General features: G+C 46.8%; 1 protein-coding gene across 4 annotated transcripts in view; it reads left to right on the forward strand.

Annotated features, from left to right (window-relative positions):
* The first annotated feature begins 1,396 nt into the window (after window positions 1–1,396).
* Window positions 1,397–15,816, forward strand: part of oscp1b (organic solute carrier partner 1b) — a 78,029-nt gene continuing 63,609 nt past the window's right edge. For 2 of the 4 annotated variants that reach the window (XM_072548602.1, XM_072548600.1), the window contains exon 1: window positions 1,399–2,598. Coding sequence is in view for 3 of the 4 variants with exons in the window: in XM_072548600.1 (XP_072404701.1) it covers window positions 2,487–2,598 (112 nt within the window). In the remaining variant the exon portion in view is untranslated. Of the gene's footprint in view, window positions 2,599–15,816 lie in introns of all 4 variants that reach the window. The other 2 variants (XM_072548603.1, XM_072548601.1) reach the window with 2 other exon arrangements.

Consider the following 15,816-nt stretch of genomic DNA (forward strand, 5'->3'; position numbering starts at 1 on the left):
TAATAGAGACGTACAAGATAATACATGGCTTTGAAAGGGTGGACGCTAGGAAATTGTTTCCGTTAGGTGAGGAGACTAGGACCCGTGGACACAGCCTGAGAATTAGAGGGGGTAAATTCAGTACAGAAATGCGGAGACATTTCTTCAGCCAGAGAGTGGTGGGCCTGTGGAATTCATTGCCGCAGAGTGCAGTGGAGGCCGGGACGCTAAATGTCTTCAAGGCAGAGATTGATAGATTCTTGTTGTCTCGAGGAATTAAGGGCTAAGGGGAGAATGCGGGTAAGTGGAGTTGAAATGCCCATCAGCCATGATTGAATGGCGGAGTGGACTCGATGGGCCGAATGGCGTTACTTCCACTCCTATGTCTTATGGTCTTAATATTCGAACAGCTGACCAAAAGCTGAGGCAGATTGAGAGTTCGATAAGACCATAAAGTATAGGAACAAGAGTAGGCTGCCTGAGCTCCTCAAGTGTGCTTTGCCATTCAACAGGATCATGGCCAATCTGACATTACTCATGTCTATGTTCCTGCCCTTTCCCTATAACTCTTGGTTCGTCTACTGATCAAGAGTATGTCAATATTAAGTATGGTGTTAATGGAGTTTTAAGGGCAGCATAGTGGCTCAGTGGTTAGAACTGCTGCGTTACAGTGCCAGAGACCTGGGTTCGATTCCAGCCTTGGGTGACTGCGTGAAGTTTGCACGTTCTCCCCGTGTCTGCATGGGATTCCTCCAGGTGCTCCGGTTTCCCACCAAAATCCAAAGATGTGCAGGTCAGGTGAATTGGCCATGCTAAATTGCCCAAAGCATGTTCAGGGGTGTATAGGTGAGGGGCATTAGTCAAGGGTAAATATAGGATAACAGCGGAATGGGACTGGGTGGGTTGGAGTGGACATGTTGGGCCCAAGGGCCTGTTTCCACAGTGCAGGGATTCTATGTAGAGAGGTTTAGGGATGGAAATGGGTTTGGCAACTGAAGGAATGCTGGTGGTGCAGCAATTATAACTGGAAATGCACATAGACTATAATGAAAGGAGCACAACTATGATAGAGGGTTTGGGGGTTACAGGGGACAAGGAGGGAAAAGGCCATGGCTGGATCTGAAAATAAGGACAGAATTTAAAATTGCTGCTATGATCAAGTGGGAGCCAATGTGGGTCAGTCAGCACGACGTGGTAAGTTTATGATTAAAGTAAGTCAACCCCCAGTGCTGGCTGGAAAAGGGACAGTCACATGGGGATTTATTGTCGGCTAACACCAGTAGACCATCCCTTTAACCTACCCCTTTAACGGCACCACGCAGCCAGCGGATTGTTGATTGGTGCCGGCGTGATTGCGTCACCGCCCTGACAACCAGAGCGTCAAGGCAACGGGGAAACCCAACCCCCGGCCAGGACCCGGATTCACAGAGAAACCCCCCACCCCCAGCTCAGGGAGAGAGAGAGAGAGAGATCCCCACTCCCCAGGACAGAGAGAGAGAGCTCCCCACCCCCCCCAGGACAGAGAGAGAGAGAGATCCCCACCCCCCAGGACAGAGAGAGAGAGCTCCCCACCCCCCCCAGGACAGAGAGAGAGAGAGATCCCCACCCCCCAGGACAGAGAGAGAGAGCTCCCCACCCCCCCCAGGACAGAGAGAGAGAGAGATCCCCACTCCCCAGGACAGAGAGAGAGAGCTCCCCACCCCCCCCAGGACAGAGAGAGAGAGAGATCCCCACCCCCCAGGACAGAGAGAGTGATATCCCCACCAGCAGGACAGAGAGAGAAAGAGAAACCCCCACCCCGAGTTCAGGGAGAGAGAGAGAGAGAGAGAGAGAGAGAGATCCCCACCCCCCAGCTCAGGGAGGGAGAGAGAGAGAGAGAGATCCCCACCCCCCAGGACAGAGAGAGAGAGAGAGAGATCCCCACCCCCCAGGACAGAGAGAGAGAGAGAGAGAGAGGGATCCCACCCCCCCAGGACAGAGAGAGAAAGAGAAACCCCCACCCCGAGTTCAGGGAGAGAGAGAGAGATCCCCACCCCCCAGGGCAGAGAGAGAGAGATCCCCATCCCCCAGGACAGAGAGCGAGAAAGAGAGATCCCCCCCCCGCCAGGACAGAGACAGAGAGAGAGAGATTGAGATCCCCCCCAGGACAGAGAGAGAGAGAGAGATTCCCACCCCCCCCAAAACAGAGAGAAAGAGATCCCCACCCCCCAGGACAGAGAGAGAGAGAGAGATTCCCACCCCCCCAAAACAGAGAGAAAGAGATCCCCACCCCCAAGGACAGAGAGAGAGAGAGAGCTCTCCTCCCCCTGCTAGGACAGAGAGAGAGAGAGAGCTCCCCACCCCCCCCAGGACAGAGAGAGAGAGAGAGCTCTCCTCCCCCTGCGAGGACAGAGAGAGAGAGAGAGCTCCCCACCCCCCCAGGACAGAGACACAGAGTGAGAGTGAGAGAAAGTACCCTAACCCCCAGGACAGAGAGAGAGAGAGAGAGACCCCTGTCCCTAGTGAAGATGTCACTGCGGACACTGCCACTGCTCTTCATTAACCTGGGTGGGGAGATGCTGTACATCTTGGACCAGCGGCTCCGAGCCCAGAACATCCCGAGTGATAAGGCCAAGAAAGGTACCTCACCCAGGGAGAGAGGGGTGTTGGGGAGGACATGCACCCTCTATACACTGCCCTAATGAGCTTCACACTGACATCTCCTTCCTCCTTCTCAATACCCCTGTCCTTCCTCCATTTCCACTCCTCCATCTCTCCCCATCCATCTTCTCCCCCCTCATCTTCTCCCCCTCCATCTTCCCCGCCACCATCTTGCTCCCCCCTCCATCTCTACTCCCCCTCCATCTCCTCCCCCTCCATTGCCCCACCTCCATCTGTCTTCCCCCTCCCCTCCTCTCTGTCTGTCTTCCCCCTTCCCTTCCCTCCATCCGTCTCCCCCTTTACCTTTCTGCCATCCGTCTTTGTTCTGTTTTGCCCACTCCACTTCTTCCTCACTGTCGTGTTGCCCCCTCCCACTCTCTTATTCTGTAATGTTGGTTGGGTTAAAGTGTTATTTTTAATTAAAGTTGTTTGGACATGTTAGGACACATTTCTGGGACTTGAAGTGAGACCTTGTCGTGCGGGGGCGGGAAGAGGGGGGTGGTTTGTGTGTGGTGAGGGGGCGGGTGTTAAATCTTGCTGCACTACAAGATCCCCTTGTGTTCCACTTGAGTTATTGTTTGCCAGTTTTTCATTGTTACTATTTAGATAGGAAATCTGCAGTATAACTAAGAATTGATTTGCATGTCTTTGTTGTCATTTCATTTGGTAAAGTTGGTGTTTTTGCAAGGATTGGGTAAAGTTGGTGTATTGATCCTCTGTGGTGCTGGTAAAACACAGCAGGTCAGGCAGCATCAGAGGAGCAGGAAAATCAACATTTCGGACAAAAGCCCTTCATCTGCTGTATTGACTCTCTCACTGCTCAGATTAGTTGATAGTCGATAGGCCTGCACCAGTTGGCTTTGGTGTTCATGACCTACAGAGAAAACATTGTCCAGGGCTTTTGCACTCAATGGCTGGTGACGTTTGCGTCTTTGTGGGTATTTTATGAGGAAAAGGCTGACTTCATAAGAATTGCTGCCATTGTCTGTTTTGATTTCTGGCATTTGCAGCTTGCAGTCTCAATGCTGCCACCTCTGAGAGTGGAAATGAGATCAAAGATGTTTTAAAATAATCACCTATTAGCTCTGAATGGTGACCAAAGCAGCAAAAGCATCAGTGCTGGGGGTGAGAGGGCAGACAGCTTCATGACTGTGGTGCCTGCAATATTGGAGCTTGCCCTGTTCCTACCCCTCATCGTTTCATTTTTCAGTTTAACCTTTTGAAACCTATTATTATTTTGTAACTGCACCTTCTCTTTGGAGAGTGTCATTCAGGTGGTGAAAGATTTGTGGAGTGGCTGTGTTTGACAGAATGCAAAGTGGTCCTTCCTTTCATCTTGGAATCCTGTAAGAAGAGGGTTTCATTTACTTGCATTTACACACCTTGTCTGGGCTAATTTGTATGGTAGCATTTTAATTCATATTTCTGACTCTGGTGGCTGCACACTACAAAAAGGTAAGGAATTGGTCATTTGACCCTCTAAGCCCCATTGCCATTCAGTAAAATAAAGAGAGATCATCCACTTGCTTCCCTTAGTACCAAAGAAATCTGTCAATCTCTATTCTAAATAGAATGAATAGCTGAGCATCCACAGCTGTCTGTGGTAGAGAATTCCAAATCTTCACAATCCTTTGAATGAAAAAAAGTCTAGTTTGAGCCTTAAACTGACTCACTTTTCCCTTGAATTGACTCTTTGGTTTTATGCTGTACATAGCCAGGAGGAGATCCTCCAGATATATACTTTGTCAAGCCCCTTAGGAATTTGATGTAACTTACCTCTTATTATTCTAAACTCCACTAATATAGGTGAAAGTGAGGACTGCAGATGCTGGAGATGAGAGCCGAGAGTGTGGCACTGGAAAAGCACAGCAGGTCAGGCAGCATCTGAGGAGCAGGAGAGTCGATTTTTTTTTTGGTGAAGGGCTTTTGTCCAAAACATCAACTCTCCTGCACCTCGGATGTTACCTGACCTGCTGTGCTTTTCCAGCATTACACTCTCGACTCCACTAGTATAGGCTTGATCCACTCAGTGTCTTCTAATGGGCAATGCCCACATCTTGGCTATCACTCAAAGAGACCCCTTTTCTTGTACTTCGTCTAAAATAATATCATCCTTATGTAAGGAGAACAAAACATGTCACAATATTCCATGTGATTTTCACCAAGGTCTGTATATTTTTAAGAAGATTTAGTTTCTCATAGATTGCACTCCTCTATACTGGGCTAACGAGATAGCTCTGAAAGCCAATATTATCCTGTTTGACTGTTTATCCTACTGAATTGATTAACAAATTTCTCCATATTACATTGTGCCTGCCAAGTTTTGTCCATTTACTTAACGGTCTATGACAGTGACATCAGGTTAGTTCAATATGGTAAAGTTGTGAAATGAACCACCTTGCCTCATGTCTAAATCAACTCTGTAGTATTTAAAATAAAAACAGTAAGTGCTACAGAAACTCAGCAAGTCTGGCAGCATCTGTGAAGAGAGACAGAGTTAAAGTTTCATGTCTAAAATGACTTGTCTTTGCTTTTATTTCCTGATGTATTCACTGAGTTGGAATGTTATTTGTTGGTTTTTCCTCTTCTTGCCTTTCTTCTAGGTTTTTGATTCATGTTGTGGAAATAGCTGTGCTGGTCATCAAATATGTTCCATGGGGGCAAATCAACTTTCTGTACTCCCTACCTCAGAACAAGGCATAATAGAAGATAAATGTGACAAATGATAGATTGATCCAATCCTTTAAACCTCTGCACCTCCCTCTCCCCACTTAAGATGTTCACTGAAGTTTATCGCTATGATTAAGCACCATATCTGTGTCAATTGTTTTCTGATGATACTTCTATGTAGCACTTTGGAATGTTCTACTATGTCAAAGATGCTTTATAAATGCAAGTTATTATTCTTTACAGAGGATTTCATTGAACAGTGCAGGAATAGGCCATTTGGCCCAACGTTGTTGTGCTGCTTGACAGGAGTCTCTTCCTGTTCTGCCTTCCTCCTTTGCCTATATTTCCTTCTCATAGGATCACAGAGATATACAGCATGGAAACAGACCCTTCGGTCCAACTCATCCATGCCAACTAGATATCCTAAATGAACCTAATCCCATTGGACAGCATTTGGCCCATATCCCTCCAAACCCTTCCTATTCATACACCCGTCCAGGTGCCTTTTAAATGTAATAATTGTACCAGCCTTTACTACTTCCTCTGGCAGCTCATTCCGTACACACACCACCCTCTCTATGAAAAAGTTGACTCTTAGGTCCCTTTTAAATCTTTCTCCTCTCACCTTAAACCTTTTGGACTCTCCTACCCTGGACGAAATACCTTGTCTATTTACCCTCATGATTTTATAAACCTCAATAAGGTCAACCCTGTTGCGCCTGCCACACAGTGTTTAACTTTTATGTCGAGCAAAAAAAACTGTGAGTCGACTCAATAATAATAAACAATAATATTAATTTATTTGACATAATTAATACTATCACAACAAAATATACTATAAAGTAGCAATGTATACTGCAAATCTATCTTGTTCTTTAACTTAACTCTGGATGATCATATACCACCACAGGAGATCTTGGCCTTGATCCATGTGGCGATGATTGTCTGGTCTTCTCCTGCTGGTCTCAGGGGCGTCTTCTCCTCTCGGTGGTTTGGCTTGAGTTACTGTCCTGAGTGTGGTTTTGTGGTGACTCTTGTACCTCAGAGTCTTTGCGCCCTTTCGGGAGGACCTTTACCATTCACCAGGGGATCGATTGGGCTCAATCACCCTGATTGATCAGATCCAACCAGGTGTTGGCATGTTAATGGCAGAGTGGTCCTTTGGCATTCATTCCTGGAGATGCTGGGCCTACGCAGTCTCCTCCAAATAAGGGTGTGAGGCGGTCCCAGGTCTGGTACACACCCTGATGTTTTCGATTGACCATAAGATGAAATTGTGTTGACTCTATTCAAACCTAAATTTGGGTGTGTATTGTCATGTCTGCAGCTACCAGGTTGGTTGCAAACTGTCTATTGGTAGCTGCAGCCTGTCTGGATTCTGCAGCATGTTTATTAGCACAGTCACTTTGGTCAAGGCTTGCCTCAGTTTCCCAGCATGCGTTGGTCATTGTCCAATCTTTGTAAATCCATCATAAATTCATTGTTTTGGGCAGCCCATCTGATGATCCTGAACGCGAAGTGTGATGGATTACATAATCAAAGAATGATTTCCATGTGATGACTACATGATCATCCAGGCTCAAACAAACCACAACGCACACTAAAGCAGCTAAACTCTGACGGATAACCTGGGAAATTAAAAGAAAAATAGAAACAATACAGAAAACAAAATCATAATGGAAATCAAACAGCATAATACTGGAAAATACAAACAACATCATAGCAAACTACATCTAAATGGAACATAAAAATATACTCGTACTTAATGGCTGACCAAGCAAATGTAGTAAATTAACAAAATAAACATTGGAGAAATAAACAAATACAAAAAAAATTCATAAAAGAAAAAATATTCATAATGGAAATCGATCAAACATCGTAAACCCAGAGAATATTTTATACAAACAATAGGATAACTGATATTTACTAGGCTATCAAATATTTGTCCCCGGTTGTGCTGTGTTTTGTATGTGTGTTCCAGATGATGACAATCCCAATGAGGTATATTTTGATTGCATTTCATGCGGTGATGGTTGTCCTGGGAAGAGATCAAGGTTGTTTCTGTTGTTATCCTTGTCTAATATCTGAATAGTTTTGAATAGATGTAAAGATTATGCCCTAACTGTTCCCCACTTTTTTTTTAAAAAACAAAACAACTTAACAAAATGTGAGCCTTATGTGAAGTGTTAAGTTGGGTATTTAGAGGCCTGGTAGGCTCCAACCTTGATTTCTCGTGGTAGGGGGAAGGTTGGTTTAAACGACCTGACTATGAAGTTGTCAGGAAAGACTGAAATGAGGTGGTCAACATGACCAATGACTTAAATGTAAGTGAAGATGGAAATGATGGTCATCATGACCAATAGAGTCACAGAGGTGTACAGCACAGAAACAGACCCTTTGGTCCAACTCATCCATGCCGACCAGATAACCTAACTAATCTAGTCCCATTTGCCAGCACCCGGCCCATAACCCTCCAAACCCTTCCTATTCACATACCCATCCCGATGCATTTTAATTGCTGCAGTTGTACGAGCCTCCACCACTTCCTCTGGCAGCTCATTCCATACACGCACCACCCTCTGCCTGAAAACGTTGCCCCTTAGGTCTCTTTTATATCTTTACCCTCTCACCCTAAACTCATGTGCTCTAGTTTTAGACTCTCTCCACCGCCCTCCCGTGATTTTATAAACCTCTATAAGATCACTCCTCAGCCTCTGACGCTCTAGGGAAAACAACCCAGCCTATTCCACCTCTCCCTATAATTCAAAACCTCCAACCCTGGCAATATTTTTGTAAATCTTTTCTGAGCCCTTTCAAATTTCACAACATCCTTCCAATAGAAAGGAGACCAATATTGCACGTCTTATTCTCTGGGAAGCCAGGGGGGAGATAGTGCAGCCTTTGGCTTTGATCTTTGAGTCGTCATTGTCGACAGGTTAGTACCAGAGGACTGGAGGATTGAAAATGTTGTGCTCTTGTTCAAGAAGGGCAATAGAGATAACCCAGATAATTATCGACCAGTGAACCTTATGTCTGTTGTAGGAAAGGTTTTGGAAAGGATTGTAAGCGATAGGATTTATAATCATCTAGCAAGCAACAGTTTGATTGGAGAGAGTCAACACGGTTTCATCAAGGGCAGGTTGTGTCTCACAGACCCTCAATGAGTTTTTTTGAGAAGGTGACCAAGCATGTGGCTGAGGGTAGGGCAGTTGATGTGGTGTACGTGGACTTCAGTGAAGCCTTTGATAAGGTTCCACATGGTCGGCTTTTGGAGAAAATGCAGAGGCATGGAATTGAGGGTGATTTAGCAGTTTGGATTAGAAACTGGGTTTCTAAAAGAAGGCAGTGAGTGGTGGTCGATGGAAATATTCAACCTGGAGTCCAGTTACTAGTGGTGTGCCACAAGGATCTGTTTTGGGACCACTGCTGTTTGTCATTTTTATAAATGACTTGGATGCAGGCATTGGTAGATGGGTGAGTAAGTTTGCAGATGACAGTAAAGTTGTGGAGTAGTGGACAGTATGGAAGAATGTTACAGGTTGCAGGGGGACTTGGGTAAACTGCAGAATAGGGCTGAGAGATGGAAAATGGAGTTCAGTGCAGATAAATGTGAGGTGATTCACTTTGGGAAGAATAACAGAAAAGCAAAATACTGGGTCAATGGAAAGATTCTTGGTAGTTTGAATGTGTAGAGGGATTTTGGTGTCCATGAACATAGATCCCTGAAAGTTGCCACGTCAACTCGAGGACACCTCTTCCTACTGCCCCCTCGACCATGACCCCACCCCCCATCACCAAACCATCATCACCCAGACCATACAGAATCTCATCACCTCAGGAGATCTCCTACCCACAGCTTCCAACCTCATAGTCTGGGAACCCCGCACTGCCCAGTTCTACCTCCTTCCCAAGATCCACTAGCCTGACCACCCTGGCCGACCCATTGTCTCAGCATGCTCCTGCCCCACTGAACTCATCTCTACCTACCTCGACACTGTCCTATCCCCCCTAGTCCAGGAACTCCCCACATATGTTCAAGACACCACCCCGGCCCCCAACGCCTCATCTTCACCATGGATATCCAATCCCTCTACACCTCCATCCGCCATGACCAGGGCCTCCAAGCCCTCCGTTTTTTTCTCTCCAGACATCCCCAACAGTACCCTTCCACCGACACTCTCATTCGTTTGGTCCTCACCCGTAACAATTTCTCCTTCGAATCCTCCCACTTCCTCCAGACCAAAGGGGTAGCCATGGGCACACGTATGGGCCCCAGCTATGCCTGTCTCTTTGTTGGCTACGTAGAGCAGTTGATCTTCCGTAATTACACCGGCACCACTCCCCACCTCTTCCTCCGCTACATTGATGACTGCATTGGCGCCACCTCATGCTCCCGCGAGGAGGTTGAGCAATTCATCACCTTCACCAACACATTCCACCCTGACCTTAAATTTACCTGGACCATCTCTGACCCTCCCTCCCCTTCCTGGACCTCTCCATCTCCATTAATGACGACTGACTTGACACTGACATTTTTTACAAACCCACTGACTCCCACAGCTACCTGGATTACACCTCTTCCCACCCTACCTCTTGCAAAAATGCCATCCCGTATTCCCAATTCCTCCGCCTCCGCCGGATCTGTTTCCAGGAGAACCAGTTCCACCATAGAACACACCAGATGGCCTCCTTCTTTAGAGACCGCAATTTCCTTTCCCACGTGGTTAAAGATGCCCTCCAACGCATCTCGTCCACATCCCGCACCTCTGCCCTCAGACCCCACCCCTCCAACCATAACAAGGACAGAACGCTCCTGGTGCTCACCTTCCACCCTACCAACCTTCGCATAAACCAAATCATCTGCCGACATTTCCACCACCTCCAAACAGACCCCACTACCAGGGATATATTTCCCTCCCCACCCCTTTCCGCCTTCCGCAAAGACCGTTCCCTCCATGACTACCTGGTCAGGTCCACGCCCCCCCTACAATCCACCCTCCCATCCTGGCACTTTCCCCTGCCACCGCAGGAACTGTAAAACCTGCGGCCACACCTCCTCCCTCATCTCTATCCAAGGCCCTAAAGGAGCCTTCCACATCCATCAAAGTTTCACCTGCACATCCACTAATATCATTTATTGTATCCGTTGCTCCCGATGCAGTCTCCTCTACATTGGGGAGACTGGGCGCCTCCTAGCAGAGCGCTTTAGGGAACATCTCCGGGAACCCGCACCAATCAACCACACCGCCCCGTGGCCCAACATTTCAACTCCCCCTCCCACTCTGCCGAGGACATGGAGGTCCTGGGCCTCCTTCACCGCCGCTCCCTCACCACCAGACGCCTGGAGGAAGAACGCCTCATCTTCCGCCTCGGAACACTTCAACCCCAGGGCATCAATGTCGACTTCAACAGTTTCCTCATTTCCCCTTCCCCCACCTCACCCTAGTTCTAAACTTCCAGCTCAGCACTGTCCCCATGATTTGTCCAGACTTGTCCTACCTGCCTATCTCCTTTTACACCTATCCACTCCACCCTCTCCTCCTTGACCTTCATCCCCTCCCCCACTCACCCATGGTACTCTATGCTACTTTCTCCCCACCCCCACCCTCCTCTAGCTTATCTCTCCACGCTTCAGGCTCACTGCCTTTATTCCTGATGAAGGGCTTTTGCCCGAAACGTCGATTTTGGAGCTACTTGGATGCTGCCTGAACTACTGTGCTCTTCCAGAACCACTTATCCAGACCCAGATTGATAGTGTTGTTAAGAAGGTGTACGGTGTGTTAGATTTTATTGGTAGAGGGATTGAGTTCTGGAGCCGTAATGTCATGCTGCAACTATACAAAATGCCAGTGTGGCTGCCCTTGGAATATTGTGTACAGTTCTGGTTGCCCCGTTACAGGAATGTTGTGGAAGCATTGGAAAAGGTGCAGAGGAGATTTACCAGGATGTTGTCAGGTCTGGAGAAAAGGTCTTATAAGGAAAGGCAGAGGGACTTGGGTCTATTCTCATTGGAAATAAGAAGGCTAAGAGGGGATTTAATAGAGACATATAAGATGATCAGAGGATTAGATAGGGTGGACAGTGAGAGTCTTTCCTAGGGTGATGATGTTGGCTTGTACAAGGGGGGCATAGCTGCAAATTGAGGGGTGATAGATTTAAGACAGATGCCAGAGGCAGGTTCTTTACACAGAGAGTGGTAAGGGCATGGAATGCCCTACCTGCTAATGTAGTTAACTCAGCCACATTAGTGGCATTTAAACAGTCCTTGGATAAGTACATGGATGATGATGGGATAGTGTAGGGGGATGGGCTTAGATTAGTTCACAGGTCGCGCAACATTGACGTCCGAAGAGCCTGTTCTGCACTGTATTGTTCTATGTAATATTCCAAAAGTGGCCTAATCAATGTCCTCAACAGCTGCAACATGACCTCCCAACTTTTATACTCATTATTCTGACCAGTAAAGGAAAGCATACCAAACGCCTTCTTCACTATTCTATCTATCTGCAACTCCACTTTCAAGGAGTTATGAACCTGCACTCCAAGGTCTCTCTGTTCAGCAACACTCCGTGGGACCTTACCATTAAGTGTATAAGTCCTGCTCTGATTTGCTTTTCCAAAATGCAGCACTTCGCATTTATCTAAATTAAACTCCACCCGTCACTTCTCAGCCCATTGGCCCATCTGGTCCAGATCCTGTTGTAATCTGAGGTAACCTTCTTTGATGTCCACTACACCTTCAATTTTGGTGTCATCTGCAAACTTACTAACTATACCTCCTATGTTCATATCCAAATCATTGACATAAATGACAAAAAAAAAGGCCAGGAAACCATTTCCAGTTCCTTGGCTAACTGGCTGTGAAAAGTCAAGGGTGAGTTATGAAACCCTTGAGATAGGCAAGTCCAGCTATACTGTTATTCCTGGAAGGTAAATGCGAATTTGTACTGGCAAGACCAATTTAAGTGTTTGGACCAGAAGCCATTACTGATATCAAGTACTGTGAAGTATTTCGCTTGTGGGGCTTGTTTCATTATTGTGTCTGAGCTGGTGGCTACTGTTGGTGTAGTGAGAGGGGGGACTTTATTAAGTTCTCGATAATTGATGGTTAAACGCCATGAACCATCTGGTTTCCTGACCGGCCAAACTGGAGCATTATCACTGGAGGCTACAGGTCACAGCACTCCTTGCTGTAACAGACCTTGTTAATCACCTTAGCCACCTCCAACTCTGCCTCTCTGGGGAAACCGTATTGTCTTTGGATTTTCTGGTCATGCCCCTCGATTATCACCTCTCCCTGGATATGCCTGCAGTCGTGCTTATGCTGGGCAAATACCCATTTGTGTTTCACAATCACCTCTCGCATAGCTAGATCCTTGGTTGCTGTAAGGGGATTAAACCAAAATTCTGCGATTGTGTTGATTCGACTAGCCTGCTGAAATGATGGGTGGGACATTGCTAACTGGAGACAGTTGCCATATGCAGGTTTCACTAGATCAAAATTAAGATTGTACCTCGTCCTCTAATCAATGCCAAGGATGTGTTCTGTACCTAGAGAAGGTTGACTAAAATAGCAGGGTACTGGCATGTAATGTTACCCAGTTTAAATTCTATCGGTTCTGTTTTGTGCTCTTCCTGTATGTGGCCAATAAACCAACTTAAAACAATAGTCCCTGTGGTCCACCAGGGTAGATTATTAAATCGCGAGGTATTCAGGGTTGTGCGGGAACCTCTGGATTCCCAAAGGAATTCGACAGGTTGGCCTCCTACCTTGCCATTGACTAGTGGTCTACCTACATTCCCCCACTTGGTATTGCAGACCCATATTAGAGAGGTAGAAGCCTGTCACTGTCATGCGGATGTCTAATAGGTTGGGAGTGAGGTGTACGTGGGGTTGACTCGTGTCCACGACATGGACTGGAACCTGCCGGCTTGGGCCTTCTAATATGAATGGTGACTCCTTCTATCACCTCTTGGTCCCGCTGCAGTTGGTGGTCCCTGTGGCTGTGAGTGCAGACGCACTTGGTCTGAACATTCTCATGCAATGTCCTGTGTGCCTGCAGTGGTAGCACCACACTGGCTGCCACTTGTTCTCTTGTTGTGCCCCTCTACCTCTCCCTGTGGCTGTGTAGGGTGGAACTGGGTTACCTTCATAAGAGCTCCCTCCTCTTCCTTCATTCCTCCACATGAGACCCTGGTTGGAGGTTCAGAAAGGAAGCATTTATCCTCCTTTCTCTGCTTTACTCCTGTTTAATTCATGGGCTTCTTTCTCCCATACACGGGTCATTCTCCGCAGAATCCATGCCTCATCCATGGCTTGGCTCTGTGGGACCGAAATTATACATGCCTTCCTGCTCTCTTCGGTGGTATGAGAAACTAAAGTTCTGGCCCACACTGCTGAACCAGGCTCAGATAACTGACCCCTATCTAAATCTCCGTAGACTCCTGTAAAGTGCACCCATAAGCGACTAGTAAAGACAGTCGGGTGTTTCCCCTTCTTTTGTCTGTATTTGTTTAACCTATCTATGGGGTCTCCCTTATTGTACCCAATTGCTATTATGATCACCTTTTTTGTGTTGGCAAGGGTTCTGTCTCCTATACTTCGTGGGCCTGGGATCACGGACTGCACTGACTGGCTTACACACATTACAGTGAGTTTTACTTCCTCTGTCTCATCTAATCCATGTAAAACCATCTGCTGCCTGACCCTTTCAAAGAACATAAACAGATCAGCTGGTGGTTCAAATGCAGGAATCTTTTTCCCCGATCTCTGCTAACTGTGCCACTGTAAATGGAGTGGTCTATGTGATCGCTGGGGCTTTGACATCCCGACTTGTCTCTCAGTGGTGATCGGATTCTTTGTGACAGTGGTTGTCCCAAAGGGGCACTGAAGGAATTGACTCTTCTGGGAAGGGTGGGGGTGGACCCCAATCCTCCGTGCACATGGCATACCGGTGTGTGTCTTCCCTGAGCTCATCCCAGTCTATCTCCAGTCCTTCTCCTTCCTCTTTAACCTTTCCATATGTTCAAATTATTCTGTTGCGGATTGAGAGCTGACCTTTTAAATTTCCCCATCTCCTGCAGGTACTTGGTGTGGTTTGTGGCTACCTGTTTCTTTTCCCCATGTGTCTGGTGCAGTACTTTGACTGCAGCTTGCAAATCTGCACAGTTGTTTCTCAATTGCCTTACTTTGTTCTCAGTGGCCTCTTTCTCTGACACTATGCACTGGATATCTTGGTATGGTTTTTCACACTGGGTTTGGAATTGCTTCATGGGGAGTAGGTTTGCTTGAGTTCTGTGATCCTGAGCTGCGTTTTTCAGCTTTAAATCTGTTATTTCCTTTTCACGTCTTGTAGTTCCTGACAAATGGTTTTAATTCCTGCTCGGTCCCTAATAATTGTCCCAGACAGCACATTATTGCTGTGATCTTCTCAAGTTTGGAAGTCCACTTTTCTTGAGTTCATAGAGATGTACAGCATGGAAACAGACCCTTCGGTCCAACTCATCCATGCTGACCAGATATCCCAACCCAATCTAGTCCCACCTGCCAGTACCCGGCCCATATCCCTCCAAACCCTTCCTAACTAACTGTACCTCTTATGTTCACATCCAAATCATTTATATAAATACCAAAATGTAGTGGACCCAGCACAGTTCCCCTAAAGTCATCCCAGTATTTCTGTCTGAGGGATCCTGGGCCTGTTTCATTATTTCAACAAAATTCTGCCCATATGGGCCACTTTTCCTTACTAATATACTGCCTCAGTTTTGTTTCCCATGTGGGACAATCCTCTTCTCCAACGTCTTTCTCTGCCATTTCCAATTAAACTGCGAGGTATTGAGGATGGATCAGATTGAGGGTATGGCTTTCGCTATGCTCCAGTCCTAATCCCACCAGGTTTCTACCGACTTTCAGTGTTTTACCTTACCTATCCCACTCAGGCACACAAAGGAAAGTCATTTGCTAGATCAGGAGTAAACACCTGTTGGATGTTATCTTAAAGAACAGCTCAGTTTAGACCTTTCTATTCCCTTTGATTTATTTGAATTCTTGACCTTCGCGTGGGACAGCTGTCCCCTTAACAACCGGCTCAGGCAAAATCTCAAAGAATTAGTTTCCATGGGCTTCGATTCCGGAGTGATAAAGTCACTTCTTATCGAGGTCCCATCTATGTCACCAGTTTGTTGCACCTGCCACTCTGTTTATCTCTTGTGTCTAGCAAAAGAGCTGTGAGTGGACTCAATAATAATAAACAATAGATTAGATTACTTACAGTGTGGAAACAAGCCCTTCGGCCCAACAAGTCCACACCGACCCGCAACCCACCCATTCCCCTACATTTACCCCTTTACCTAACACTACGGGCAATTTAGCATGGCCAATTCACCTGACCTGCACATCTTTGGACTGTGGGAGGAAACCGGAGCACCCGGAGGAAACCCGCGCAGACACGGGGAGAACGTGCAAACTCCACACAGTCAGTCGCCTGAGGCGGGCATTGAACCTGGGTGTCTGGTGCTGTGAGG

Source organism: Chiloscyllium punctatum, chromosome 27 (genome assembly GCF_047496795.1).
Source record: "Chiloscyllium punctatum isolate Juve2018m chromosome 27, sChiPun1.3, whole genome shotgun sequence".
Classification (NCBI taxonomy): domain Eukaryota; kingdom Metazoa; phylum Chordata; class Chondrichthyes; order Orectolobiformes; family Hemiscylliidae; genus Chiloscyllium; species Chiloscyllium punctatum.